At 40.2% G+C, this 15,667-nt stretch overlaps 1 protein-coding gene across 9 annotated transcripts in view; it reads right to left on the bottom strand.

The window, feature by feature from the left end:
• SYNE2 (spectrin repeat containing nuclear envelope protein 2) overlaps positions 1-15,667 on the bottom strand; it is a 1,823,309-nt gene that overhangs the window by 1,237,039 nt on the left and 570,603 nt on the right. For all 9 annotated transcript variants that reach the window (XM_069207355.1, XM_069207357.1, XM_069207362.1 and 6 more), the window contains exons 46-50: positions 12,709-12,990; positions 10,923-11,189; positions 7,157-7,351; positions 3,507-3,758; positions 2,118-2,300 (exon numbers count right to left, since the gene is read on the bottom strand). In XM_069207355.1, coding sequence (XP_069063456.1) covers positions 2,118-2,300; positions 3,507-3,758; positions 7,157-7,351; positions 10,923-11,189; positions 12,709-12,990 — 1,179 coding nt within the window. The remainder of the gene's footprint in view (positions 1-2,117; positions 2,301-3,506; positions 3,759-7,156; positions 7,352-10,922; positions 11,190-12,708; positions 12,991-15,667) is intronic.

Raw genomic sequence — 15,667 nt, forward strand, 5'->3', positions numbered from 1 at the left:
TGAACGCTTCTGTGCCAGACTACCTAGGTGCAGTTCTGGAGGTGCAGGGATCCTCCCGACGCAGCACTCGCATGGGTTCACATGAGATCACATGTAACCAGCCCTGATCCTCCTACCCTTGCAGTGTCACTGCAGTCTTTGCTTAACAAGGCAGCACTGGTGGTAAACTGGGGGTGAGTTAAAAACTATGAGGCTCCCTCACAGTAAAAGGTCAAAAACCAGGTGATCCAAAAGCTGAAAAAAGCCAGGTGATTCAAAAGCAGAAAAAATCAGGAAGGCCCAGATAGTCAGAACTGTCCTCTCACACTAAGCACATGTACAAAGCATTTCCTAGATGTGAAATGGGCATTCAGAAAATGCTATTAGCATTGCCCTCATGTCGATGGTAACCATGTGCAAGTTTAAAAAACGCATTCAAAATGCATTTTTTAAAGTGCCATGTAGCACGCAAATGCCCCTAGGATGTTTGTGTGCTTTACATGTGCACAACTTCTTTTGGGGGTGCATCAAGGGGTGATCGTAGGCCCCTAGGAACCCTTGCTTTTGCATTTCCTAATTTGCGATTTCCTAGTAGGTAATTGCAAATTTGGAAACGCAAAAACGTTCATACATATTGCCCTTTAGGTCCATAAGAACGAATGGCGTAGTATTTCTTAAATAGTGATTTCCTAATAGCGGTTCCTAGTCTGTAGGAATCGCTATTAGGAAATCTCTATTTTTGTACATTCCATTTTGTATTTCCTAAACAGCAATTTCCTAGGATTTGCTATTTAGTAAATGCAAAATAGGAACTTCGTACATCTGGCCCTAGGAGTGATCTCCAATAAACAGAGACATGGAATGCAGGACACTGACTCACTGACTGGGTAAGAAAAAGAGGCGGGTCCCTGTCCAGAAGCTGGGAGAGGGTAGAAAAGGGAATGATGAAAGGAACAAGGTAAGCTAAATGAGGTTGTCATGGATGGGGCGCAAACTGTGATATGGGACTTTGAATCTGGTAATGAAACTGACGCATCCACTGGAGGATCTCATCTGCAATTGGTTTAGGGCCATGTATGTACAATTTTGATTTTTCCTAAATAGTGACTCGCAAAATGATATGAATCGCTTTTAGGAAATCTCAATTAAGAAATCCAATGCCATTTGTTTACAGTGGGCCGGTTTTGCATTTCCAAAAGAGCAATTTCCTAATAGGAAATCGCTATTTTGGAAATGCAAAAACAAGGATGGCTATGGGCAAAGGGCCCCCGGTAATGCAGCTCACATAGCTTAAATACAGTGGTACACATGTAGAGCACACACACATGCCCTAGGGGCATGTGTGTGCTCTATTGCACTTCAAATAAAGCATCTTTGTTTTGTTTATTTTGATTGCAGATGGTTACTATTGAGTTGGAGGCCATAGTAGTTGCATTTCCTAAATCACCAATTTGCATTAAGGAAATGCTTGGTACATCTGAATAGGAATCGCAAATAGGTAATTCCCACTTGTGATTTCATATTTAGAGAATCGCACATTGCGATTTCTACTGGGTAGAAATTTCATTTTGTAATTCCCTAAAGGGCTTTGTACATCTGAAAAGCATATTTAGCATTTCTTAACGGCCCAAAATAGCTGACTGTTAAGAAATGCTAAATGACTTTGTACATCTGGCCCAAAAAGGCCAGATCTGACAGGAATAAGCAAATAGGAACATAATGTACAGAAACCAAAATGTAGCTTCTGTCTCAGCAGGAACCTCTAGAACCAGTGGTAAACTACTCATGTTTGGATTGAGGCATTCATAGACACCAGAGTGTATTTAAGTGGAAGGTGGAGGTATAAGACATTACAAGAATATATTTCAAATTGGGTGGAAAAACAGGTACGTTGCAAGTCAGAAGGATTTTTCTCTGTGTGTCTTGTATGTGATGGGTAGTGGTATGGTACAGGAAGGGTGGTAGAGAAATGAACAGAATTTGGCATTCCATCATGGTTTGTTGACTGCATTCTTCACAATTATCACAGAAATCATCACTGACTCCTATAATGTGCTGTCAACAAGAACTATATCTCATATATTTAGCATTATCACTGTTCTGAAACTTTGGCATTTTATATTACTTTTGAAGATTACCTCAAATTTTCCACCAGGCACTTTGGCTTGCCCTTCAGTCTCTGTTTCAGAAGCAGGTGGTACTGAAAAATCCTTCTCTATAGGTTCTTCATAAGCAATCACTGGTTTTCCTGTGATGCTGGGCTTAGGCCTCTTGTCCAATTCGCCCTGCTTAATTGTTTCAGTATCAACCTCAATCACTTCCTGAATAGGAGAAGGAGTCTCTTATTTAGCTGATTCCTCTGACAACAGAACATTCTCTAGTGCTACTTTATTCTTGCTAACAATAACCTGCTGTTTACTCAGACAGAAAGACTTAAGATATTCGATATTCTAGACTACCATTTAATGGCTGAATGGACACATGACTACAGCACAGCATGGCAAACAAGGAAGTTAAAAAAAACTTGTTCTTATCCGTTCATGGAGTTCCCACTGAAAGAGCCACAGCTCTTGAACAGCTAGGTACCAGTATTTGAAAGCAATCAAACTTCCACCTCCTACAAGAAAACACCTAAAAACATATATTTTCAAATACACATTTCTAATATAAGTCAAGCACCAAATGAAACATCAACAGCAAAATATTCTTCAGCACTTCACCCCCCAATGTCCCTATTTCTATAAAGTCTTGTACCTAAACTCACATGTATTACTTCTTTCTCAGTCACAATTCTAAGGACCTTACTTTAGAGGTGGAAGGTACTTGGACAGCTGCCACGGATTGGTTCTATTCCGTTCTCTCCCTGGTTACATCCCCAGCCTCATTCAGAGGACACAGATGTTGCTTTCCTGACTGCGTAGCCACTCCTGATTAACATAAGAATAAACTTGACATCCTCATAACCACTTGTGGTTGCTGCATGGAGGTCCACCCCTCCTAGATAGGATTTTGGTCACCATGTTCACAAGTTGTTACCCTGTCTGGCGCGTCCATTTTCACCCTGGAGGTACATGGTACTAAAGTGGGTGCTCACTGAGAGTGGTGGACCAGTGCATCAGTAGGATTTGAATTTGGGGCATGGGATAGAAGTAAATCTACAAGTTTTAGTACTCGTAGGGTGGTACTGGAGAGGAACCTGGATATCAGGTATGTTCTGAAATGATGATAGAGATAGAGATGGTAACTTATTTTTGTCACGTTAGGTTTCTTCTACTCACTCTGATATATTTTCTGAAATGCTACATGATGGCTTCTATTTTTCCAAATAAAATACCATTAAATGTATGTAAGTGTTAAGCAAATACTTCTTTAGGGAAATCACAATTTAACAAGCAAGACAGGTGAATTCTTATAATTGCTCACATATTAAGGTGCTCACTATAATTGTGTGCACCTCATTTATACCATGTTTTAGGGACTACCATTGTTTTAATACACTGTAATTTTATAGCGTCATTTATGAATACCTCAAATACTGTGCCAGGCACCTTCTCATCCTCAGTAATGAGACCAGGAGAAACACTTGTCACCACCTCGCTCATCAAAGTATCCTTATCCTCGTGAGAAAAGTTCAGTTTTGTGTTGAAGGAGACACTCCTTTGATTTGTGTCCATACCAGCCGTAATCATTTCTTGAACTGATGATGAAGCTGTATCTTCAGCTGATTTCTCTTTGGGTAGGATCTCCTCTAATGTTCCTTCTTCCTTACTGAAAGGCACCTGAAGTTTTTTCAAAGTTAGAATGAGTTAACTAATTGTAAAGAAATTATTTTTTAAACTTTACAGCAGACTAGATGAACAATAAGGTTTGTAACCCACATAGGGCATGATTTAGAAGTCGCCAGAGGGCAATACTCCATCACAAATGTTCTATCCTATGGGATTGTAATACTGCGAACGGAACATCTGTCACATTTGTGACAGAGTATTCCCTCCGCCAACTTCCAAATAAGGCCATTAGTCATTCCCTTTTTTCTGTAAAACATGTAAGTTCAACTCTTATTCGTTTGACATAGAAATAGACAAAATGCTATTGGGAGTAGTATATTAAAATATTAAGGAAAATCATGTAAGCTCCAAGAGTAATAGCCTAATCTAAAATGTGTTGGAAACTTCTGCATGTAAAAGATTTTGAATGCTTGCTGGTATGCCACGACTCAAAATAAGCTAATTCAGTAATTTAACTGAGTTCTGTTCAGAGGGCATCAATTTCACAATGACCACAGAGACAAACACACCTCTCCTGCCTCATTTCCTTCATGGGTATTTGTGTATTTGTGTAAGTAAGGGCTGGAGTTTTGAGTCTCTTAACAAAATCTGTATTTGTAATTATAGAGGTAAGAAGTTGTCATGGCACTTTTATTTTAAACGGGGAAGTGAGGATTGCTGGAACACATAATATGCTTCGAATTGAGTGTTGTGAGCACAGAAATTCATACTAATATTTATCTAATACGTAATCATACTTATGTTTTAATATATAAAATGTTTAACAATAAAAATAATGTACAACACGAAAAGTGCTTGCTTTATTGGCCACTATTGAGTGTGAGGCCTACACGAAAACTAGCTGAATAATGTACTAACGCTGTGTTAGGGGTTAAAATGTCTTCTGTAAAACTAAAATGCTGAAATAATATGAGTATTACTTCTCTGCTGGGTCTGAAACTGAACAGGACCACAGCGCATTGTTATCTGTTACTGAATGTTCCTGAAATGCAACTCTTGTATGAGCTCATGTCTGTTGTTTAACTAGTTCTATTGATTGTCCGAAGTTATGTTTCTTACGCTTGTTTTCTTTCGAGGATCTAAGCCATCATATCCTGTTCCCACTGTTACTTAATGTTTGTAACATCCTTGGGACTGTCGGACAAAAGAGTCTATTGAAACCTGACGGAAGAAGACTTCGATGATACTTTTGCATAGTTTGGAAATACATGAATGGAGAAAAGACCAATCAGAACACTGTGAATGTTTAGAATAGAAACATAGAATGTAATGTTGATATCTAATGTCTTTGTAATTGTTTTTACTTTCTTCGCCTGACATTTCTGACCAAAAGTAAATGTACTGAAATGTATTGTATTTTTAATATAACAAGACTACACTGAGAGTCTTTAGCCATTCTGCCATTATTCTACCATGATTCTTCTTGGAGTTACTACTCTGATATTTTGTGCCTTACCAATTAGTCTACTGACTTTCTGGTACTTTATTATTTTCTGAGTTTATCTTACCTGTTTTATGATAAACTAATAGCCTGATGGATTAGTAACTATACAGTCCAAACTTCTAAACTGTCCCCCTTACCTTGTTCCTGTATTGATGCTGAGTCTGCTGAGCCCTTGATGAAGCTAAGCTTTTTGCTGTTTCTATTAGGGTAGGTAAATATGAATTGTTGTGTCTTGTTCTTTGTCTTTTGTTTTACAGGTACCAACTGCTGCCTAGTTTGATAGCACCATAGTTAAGTGTTTTCTAAATTAGTGTTACTAAAACGTTTGCATGAAGTCCAACATACCAATGCTAATAAGTGGTTAGTGAGGTATTACTCTCATATTTATGAGTAGTCTTTGATGTCTTTCTTCTATTAATAAGACGTGTTCCATTTCTCTTTCTCAAATATTATACTATTAATTTGTATATTCTCTATTGAGATTATTGTTCTTGTCGCTCTGTTTAAACTAAGATTCTTTTGCCGCTTTGGACAGCCTGTGTTGTTTCTTTATATGTATCACTTGGTTTTGAGATTAGTATCCGTGACATTAGCTTTGTTAATATAGGGAAATAAATACTTTAATTCTTAATAAACTCTTGTGGTTATTCATGACTGAATTGGTCATGGTATGTTCCATAATGGCTTTCTAATGATGCATTGCATTGTGTTGTATTTGCTTACGCTATAATTGACGTATACGATAAAGCAGTATAAAAGTTTAATCGACCTTAGAGATGAATCCGCTTTCTAGTTTATCATAACTTTATATAGCCGTGATGCGCTCCCGCAGTGTTCAGACAATAGGATAATTTTCTACTGAGACTGGTTATGGATTAGAGTGTAGAGGTAGGACACATACAAGGTATGGTTTGGGTTACAGTACACCATTCATGCTTTAAACAAGAATAAATGGCATATCACCAAGAAAGTTATTTTATTTTGTGATTCTGGTTTGGGTCACAGGAAACATCCTAGCTGAAATGGACAAGTTGTTTTTTGCTTAGATTTTCCCTGAGTGACTGAAATTGACAATAACAGATCACACCACATTATCCACAGCAGGCCTGACATTGAGAAGACTGCAGCACCAAAAAAGGGGCAGGTAGAATCAAAATAGCAGGAACGAAAAAAGCTTGGGATAGCAAGGATACATAGATGGCTGGAGAGAAAGAAAAACTGTAATCCAGCGGGGAAGAAAAAAAGAGAAAGAGAGGAGGTTAAGGCATTAGGGTCGATCTTTAAGAGACAGAGACATAGAAGTCAGGGTGCTGACTGGACCAGAAAAAGGAAGTGAGTACCAAGCCAGGCGGTAGATGTGAGAGGGTATGACGGAATGAGGAGTGGAACAAAGTAAGGTGAATAAGGGTGGCAAGGATGGGGAGGAAGGAGTGACATAGGACCTGGAAACTGGTAGTGAAAGTGAAGCACCCACTGGAGTATTTAGTTTACAATAGAATGAGAGGGCCGATGTAGCAGAAGCAAGAAGCAAGGAGCAAAATGTATTGAACCTAAAACACAGCTTGTGTCTCAGCAACCAATCTAGAACCAATGGTAATAAACCATGCTTGTTTTGGATTGAGGCAGTGATGGACACAAGTGTGTATTTAAATGCAGGAGTGAGACGTTTATATTTTGAAATGGGTGGGAAATCAGGTATGTTTAAATCAGAAGAACTTTTCTCTGTGTGGCTGCCATGTGAGGTGTGGCAGTGTGGTACAGGAAGGATAGAAAAGAAATAAGTAATACATGATTTTCTATCATAACTTCTTGACTGCAATAGTCAAAATAATCACTGAACTCATAACTGACCCGATTATGTACTGTCAGAAAGAAGTATTCCTCACATATTAAGAATTATCACTGTTCAGAAACTTTGATATTATAGAATATTTTCCAAGATTACCTCAAATGTTTCTCCAGAGATTTTCGTTTGGCCTTCAGTCTCTGTTTCAGAAGCAGACAGTACCACCTCATTTACTTTAAATTCCTTAACTTTAAGTTCTTCATGAGAAATCCCTTGTTTTGCTGTGATATTAGGCTCATGCTTCTTGTTCAATTCGCCCTTCTTAATTGTTTCAGTATCAACCTCAATCAGCTCCTGAATGGGAAAAGGAGTCTTTTGCTTAGCTGATTTCTTCAACAACAGAACCTTCTCCAGTATTACTTCTTTCTTGTTGGCTATAATCTGCTGTTTCCTCCAGGAAGAAAAACTTTAAAAACTGTACATTCTACACTACCATATAGTGGCAGAAAGGACACATGACTATAGCACAACATGTCAAACAAGGAAGTAAAAAAATTGCTTTTATCTGTTCATGAAGTTTCCATCGAGACACAGCTCTTGAACAGTTATATCACAGTTTTTCAAAGAAGCCAACTTCCACCTCTTACAAGAAAACTGCTAATTCGAGCACCAACATGAAGCATCAACAGCAAAACACGTTTCTGTACTAGAACCACGAATGTCCCTATGTCTAGTAAGTCTTGCGATCTAAACACATATTGTATTTATTTCTCACGAACAAAGCTGAGAACCTAACTTTAAAGTAATACTTTACCTTAAAGTATTGGGATAGCTCTAAGGAGGCTATTCCATTCACTCCTCTATTGCATCCTAAGCCTCATCTGGTTTTTATTTTCTGAAGACAAACCTCACTTTGAAAATGTGCCTTTATACAATAAACAACTGCATATAGATACAGTTTGCCACCATGGCATGGGGAAGCTGTTCTCAATATTTTCTGCCGAAGTTGCTACTACCATTAAGGCAAAATCTGCTTCAGAAAAAAACACTGAAATGACAGTTAACACTATGGGCCTGATTATGAGTTTTGGTGTTTTTTAATGCACTGGATACATAACGATAATACAAGGTACGTTATTTATCGGGTGCAATAAATAACACTCAATACGATTCTGTGGGGTCAAACATGCAGATTTTGGTGTTTAACACAGCAACATCTGCATGAGACAGCAAATACAGTATACTTCACCTGTGTATATTTTGACAGGTTTGGCCTGCTGAAATTTAGTGAAGGTTGAGTTATTTAACGCATCCGAGAATTATTAGGCCCTGAAGGGATAATTTAGACTCTAGCCGCCAGACAACTTGGGTTGCCAAGGTCCTGCCTCTGCCTAACCTAGCAACCTGTGTGCCATATTTAATTATCCTTGTCAGATCAGGCCAATTGCTGACCAAAATGTCATGTCATGACAACATCACAACCTAACTTATGTCCAAATGCAGAGTTTTAATTTTGAAAAACACAGTTTTTTCCCCCTGTTTTATCGCTGTGCACTAACGTCATTGTCATTTTTTTCCTGCCTAGGGCAGTCACGTTTTTATGCTGGTTCAGGGCAATAAAAAAAAAGTTAGAAGCCGTGCTCTAAATAGAGTTGGCGCTTAAGTGCCATTCATCCAGCAGTCCCAAAGAGGTTGACCCATGCAAAGAGTAATACAGTGTTTGAGAAGACTAGGCCTCTGCTGGCAAAAACAAACACTATGGTGGTCATTCCGACCTCGGCGGTCTTTTCATAACACCGCCGAGGGACCGCCGTACGGAAGACCGTCAGTGCTGGCGGTCTTCCGCACGGGCCATTATGACCGTTGGCAGCGCTCCGCCCGTTTCCGGACGAAGAGCCGCCAACAGCCATACTGGCGGCAGGCGGGGAAGTGGAGGTAGTTCCACCTCCACCGCCACGCCAACAGAACACCGCCCAGCGAATCACGACCTGTGATTCGCTGTGGCGGTGTTCTGTTGGCGTGGCGGTGGCGGCTGAGCTGCCCCCATGGGTCCCGTTCCCTCCCGGAGGATCACCGGAACAGGTAAGGTGATCGTCTGTTAGGGAAGGGGGGTGGGGGGGTGTTGTGAGTTGTGTGCGTGCATGGGGGTGTGCGTGTGTGTATGTTGAGGGGGCGTGTGAGTGCGTGCATGAATGCGGGGTGTTGTGTGTATGTGCATGAGTGCGTGCATGAATGCAGGGGGGTGTGTGTATGTGCATGAGTGCGTGCATGAATGCGGGGGGGTGTATGTGCATGAGTGCGTGCATGAATGCGTGCGTGTATGTGTGTGTATATGTTGGGGATCGGGCTGGGGAGAGGGGTCCTGCAACCTTTTGGGGGTGGCAGGGGTGGTGGGGGGGTAGGGGAGGGAGTCGGGGTGGGGGTTGGGGGTGGGGGAGACCCCTATCAGTGCCAGGGAAGGGATTCCCTGGCACTGATAGTGCTTTCCGCCATGGATTTCATGGCGGTCCCAAACCGCATGAAATCCATGGCGGTAAGCTGGGGTCAGGCGGGTTGGAATACCGCCGGCGGTATGTGATGACCGCCGGGCTGGAGACCCAGGTCTCCAGCCTGGCGGTCGTTACCGCCGTGGCGGTCGGAAACGGTGTGGCGGTCAGAACGGTGAAGCGGCGGCCGGCCATGGCGGTAACCGCCATGGTCAGAATTCATGTAAAAAGACCGCCAGCCTGTTGGCGGTCTTACCGCCGCTTCACCGCCGACCGCCACGGTCAGAATGACCGCCTTAATTTGAAGCTGAGGCACTGAGAGGAATGAGAATGGACATCTTTATTTTCTGTTAAAAGTGCCAAGAACAAACAATAATACAGTTGCCAAACAGTTAAGTGAATAAAGAACAGTAAAACAATACTGTGATTAGACAATAAATAGGGTTTTTTTTATTATTAAAGGGACTCGGACCATATTTTGATTAGACCATTCTCAATTGTGTCTTAATGAATTAGTTAGGACAAAAACTATTTAAATTAAAGAAATCTTATGCCAGACTATACAGATTTTACCAGAATTGTGCAATAGGGAATTGCTGCAATTCTGCACTATTATTTGCACCAGTGGGGAAGTGCACAAATTACGTTTCCAAGGACTAACAAATGCAAATACAAGACACTGCATTGTCAAGCAGGGCAAAGCTTGTTTTGTATGGATAGATTTATGTCAAATAGCCTGCCACCAGTTCAATCAATGCAATAAAACCTCCTGGTAATTTATGAACCGAAGATGAGGGAGCAGAACCCTATGTATGTCTTTCAAATAAAGAATCGTCTTGAGGGCACCAGGTGTGATTTTAATTTTGGTGAGATGGTGTCAATATGAATTTGTATAGGAGGTCAAGTGGAACCAAAGTAGTACTTCAAAAATAAACTTCTGCATGGCTCTATAACATAAAGTACACCTTGAAAGTGTTGCAGAACCTAGAGAGGGTCATCTACCAATGTGCATTGGGTACATGTTGAACTTGAATACATATATACAAACTTGGTAGTTCACGGAGGGTGAAGAGGCAGTGCACAGGATTATTTTGAAACTCGGTCTGGTGCAGCACGAAACCTGTAAGCTTTAGAACTGAGAGTGTGGTGTTGAGCAAGGACATCAGATATATGGTGAAATGATGTGAAATTATTTTATCACGTCATATTTTTCCTATTCATCTTGAGGTCACACATTTCTCTTTTTTCCTAGAAAATTCCGCTATGTGAATGTAAGTAGTCCCATATGATCTCTGTAGGCACATCAGAATCCAATGGGCAAGTGAGGTAAATTACTATAATTACATATTAAAGTATTGGCTACACTTGTGCACACAACACAAGTCTATCATGGTTTCAATACACTGGCATTTTATAGCATTCACACAGACTTTACATACCTCAAATACTGTGCCAGGCACACTCTCCTCAGCACCAGTAGCCAGTGGAGGAACGGTTGGCACCACCTCACTAACTGATGTAGCATTCTTTCCAGTTTCCTTGTGAGAAAAGTCGAGTTTTGGTTTGGCAGTGACTTCCAATTGAATTGTTTCGACACCAGTCTTGATTATTTTGTGCACTGATGAGTCAGCGTCTTTTTCTGATTCCTCTTTAAGTAGAACCTTCTTTGCTGTGCCTTCTTCCTCAGTGACAGACACCTGAAGGTGCTTCAAAATTAGAATTAGTTAAGTAGCTGTAATGTGACGCTTTCCTTTTTAATTTGTACAGTACGCTACATGACTAATAAAGTTGGTAGCACACATAGGTTAATTGGTTTTTTTCTGAACACAAGGAAGTCGAACGCTTATTAGTTTTACATAGAAATAGACAAAATACTATTGGGCGTTGCACCTAAAGGAAAATCCTGCAATCTCACTGAGTAATAACCTTGGACCCTTCATAATCTAATATATGCAGTCTGGTTCCAAGACTACATTCAGTAAAGTAAATTATGCCTGCTCACAGATGAGATATGTAGACATGCTTGTCTTGCCTCATTTCCTTCCGATGTAGCAAAGATTAGTGTGGGCTTGTGAAACTGAGGTCTGTGGTGGATTCTCATTAAAAAATCAGCATTTTTAATTTGGGAAGTGAGGTGTCAGGACACTTTTTACATTTTGAAATGGGAAATGCGAGGTTTGTTATAAAATTTAATATACTTCAAATTAAAGGCCAAAGGAGTGTTCAAACATCAGGATCATTTTCAATTGAAGCTGGTGGTGAGGGGGGTATTAGGTACCGTAAATTGGGATTCAAGTGTAAAGGTTAACAGTGCACAAGGTGTGCTTTGGAGTTGACTCTTAGTAAACCATTTCTGCTTTAGACAGGAATAAATCGCATACCACTACGAAAGCATGTTTGTCTCTATGCAGATTCAATTGGCAAAAATGTCTTGGTAGAAATGGACATCTTGGACTTTGTTCAAATTTAACAGGCTATTTGATTTGACAGTAACAGATCACACTATGTTCATTGCCACACAACTCACATGGGGAACATGGCAGGGTCAAGAGATGGGCAAAAATTAGCAGGAAGAAACACAAGGACTGGGGAAAGAAGGACAGACTAAGACTGTGATCCTGATGGGATTGGGTAGGGAACAGAAAGCAGGGAAAGAAATTGAGGACCCAGGGACGTGGCACTTGGAATGTAGTGACACAGACTGAAGAGGAAGCAGTGGGTAGCTGGGTAGAAAATGTAGGTGGAAAGATAAGGGATGAGGATGGAAACTGGGTGACGCAAATGGAGAAGACTTGTAAAAGGGATGAGGATGGAAACCGGGTGATGCATTTGGAGAAGACTTGAATAAATCAAAGCAATGAATGATACAGGACTCGAAATTGGAATGAAAATGAGAAATCCGCAGGTGTAAGGGGTGACTTAGCAACAGGACCTACATACAGCAGTAAACCAAGCATATGTATAATTGAGCAGCGGTAACCATCAGTACTCCGGGGATGTATTAAATTGGTGAGCAGGTGGTGGACATGACCCCAATATATTATAAAGAGGCATGAATACCAGGTATTTTTAAACTGATATGATTTTCCTTGTGTTTTTTGGATGGAGAAGATGTACTCCGCAATGGCTTGAAACATGGTGATTATTTACAGTTGATGGCATGTTTCTGGTATGGTAAGTATGACCACTGTTTTGAATCATTGACATAGACTCTTTCAAGAATACCTCAAATGTTCCAATGGTGTATTCCCCTTGTCCACCAATTGCTGTTTTGGAAACAGCTGACACCATCTTGTTCTCCAAAATATCCTTGTCTTTAGGTTCTTCATGAGAAATATTAGGTTTTGCTGTGATGGAGGGCTCAGGCCGCTGGTTGAATTCTCCCTCTTTAATTGTTTGAGCTTCAGACTCTGCCATTTCCAGAACTGGTGAATGTGTGTCTTCCCCAGATAATTCCTCTATGGGCAGGATTTCATTCAATGGTTGCTTTTTCTTGCTGTCACACACCTGCAGTGATTCCAAAGTCATGGAGTTGGTTAACCATACACTACATTTGGATATTCTATTCACCATACAAAAACAGACAGAACTTGATGAATTAATTTAAAACAAATAAAGGAGTGGAAATATTGTTCTAATTCATTCAAGTAGCTTCTTTTGACGACCACTGTCCTGAAATAAAAGATCTCAGTCTGTGAGACCAAGCAAATTATGGCCTTTAAAAAAAAAACATAGATTATAACATTCATTTTCAAGAGTACTCTTCTAATATGTAAACCAAATACTGACAGCAAATTACCCTAAAACACTTCATCTCGCAGTGTTTCCAGATAAGTTAAACTATCTACAAATAAGTATATTATTTTGTAGTTGTCTGTTTTCTGACCAAGTGCCTTGAAACTAATAAAATACAGCCTGTGTGCTGTAATATAATAGCCAAACCAATAAATCAAAAACCAACATGAAAGGCAAACTATGGCGAGTCATAAAATAGGCTTTGGTTATTAGAAAGGCTCTAGATATGTTTTGGATAGAAAATGCTGAATTGAGGCGTAATTCATTTGATAGGACTTCAGATTCATTTTAGCAGGGTGTGGTGAATAGCAGGCCTAGTGATAATCATGCAATTGTGACCTTTAGCAATTTAGCTTGGTTATTTACACAAATATCCCAGCCCAAAATTACATTTGCAATAACTAACAAGATCTAATGGAAAATGTTGCACTGGTCAATCATTGCAAACTATATTTTCATACTGTTAGGTCAGTGCACACAACAGTCCAAAACAACCACCAGCGCAATCAATCTAATCCGATCCTCAGGTAATTTATAAATTGGAGGATAAGGGAGGAGAGGGAGGAGAAAGGAGGAGAACTCAGATACATCTTCAAATACTAAATTGGACTTGAGGGCACCAAATGTAATATAATTTTCAAAGAGATATTGTCAAGATGTGGAGCATGAATCTGGATAGGAGATGAGGTGGAAATAAGGTATAGTTTTAAACAGAAAAATCAGGGTGGTGATAAGATATCAGATATACTCAGAACGTAAATACTAGTAATAAACCAACAATATATAATTGAAAGTTTATTATTATTTTTACTAAATTCAGTGTTCACTGTGGAAGCAAGCACAGGTAGGGTTTGAATTTGTGGCCTGGCATGGCAGGACACCTGCTAGTTTCAGAACTAGAGAGCTGCTGCTGAAGAAGCCTGACATCTAGCATGGGGTAAATTGTTGAAAGCAAGGGATAATCAGTGGGCTACTTAGCAGTTGTGGGAGGAAATATTTTCAATTGGAAGGAGGAAGAGCGCAAGATAGCATGGATGCTTATCTGAATTCTACATGAATTTGATTTGGGGTGACAGGGTAAAACAATGACACAGTATTTGTTTTTTTTTGTCCAGCCTGATGTTTTTCTGTAATTACTATACATGTTTGTCATGTCAACTTCCATGTATCCACTCTGATGCTTTTGCCACAACTTTACACGTTTGTTCCCTTTTTCATGGAAAATAACACAGACCAGATTTACTAAGCCCTTGCTTTGCCCATGCTTCACGCAGGACTAAAGTGATATTTACTAAGCCATGCAAAGCCACCTTGCTTGGCTGTGCATGGCTTAGTAAATACGTAATATTGCAAGGCATCACCAACCACTGCCTTGCATTACTCTGCACTGGGAAGGCGTTCCATGATATACTGTGTGAACGATCCCACAATTCCACCCATACATTTTGACACATTCCCAGATTCACTAAGCAGAGTAAACCTGGGAGATGTGAGGATATGACGCTTGGGGTTTGAATTTTCTTAGCAAGAGCTAAATTTTAAATTAGGGAGGTGAGACCATGTTGGGGCATGCTATAAGTTTTCAATTGGAAAGAGACGGATGTTAGGAAATCCAACATGCTTCCAACTGAATGGCGTAAAGGTATTCAAACATTTGGGTCATTTTAAAAAGAAAAGTGTTAGCCAGAGATATCTTGGTTGAACTCAACTCTTTGCCTCTGGCTCAGATTTGACCCAATGTACCAGATTTGACAGTAGTGAATCAAACTGCATTCTCTGCCACAGGACTAACAGGGTTAATGCTGCAGGACACAGATATGGGCAGAAAGGATCAAATTAACATGATGAGATGCAAAGAGGAGGCTGATAGGGTTATAGGTATAGAGAGAGGGTGAGATACGTGAGACTGCTGCGTGGGTGGGATGGGGCGAGAGAGGGCAAGCAGGAAAAGAAATGGAGAGGGAAACAAGGTTGTCAGAACAGAGAAGGGAAAAGGAAGAGTGGGAATCAAGGTATAGGATGTAATGGGTTAGATAAAAGAAGAAGAGTGCATCAGGTTAAAATAAATAGGGGAAACATGGATCGGAGGAGAGAGTAACACAGGGACTGGAAACAAGAGGCAAGGTGAAGGATCACAGGGACAGAAGAAAGTTTTGACTCTTAAGATCACCTATAACCAGCAGTAATCTTGGCCTATATTTAATTGAAGCAGGGGTGGACATCAGCAACTCAGACATGTATTCCGATGGAGGGCATTGGCAGAGGACAGGACTGTAATGTATTTTGAATGGAATGGGATTTCGGGAATCCTAAACTCAATTGATTTTTTCTATGTGTGCTTTAAATAAAAGTGGGTACACTACAGCATTGATGGTAAAGGGCACAAGAT

The sequence above is a fragment of the Pleurodeles waltl genome, chromosome 9 (genome assembly GCF_031143425.1).
Source record: "Pleurodeles waltl isolate 20211129_DDA chromosome 9, aPleWal1.hap1.20221129, whole genome shotgun sequence".
Lineage (NCBI taxonomy): Eukaryota > Metazoa > Chordata > Amphibia > Caudata > Salamandridae > Pleurodeles > Pleurodeles waltl.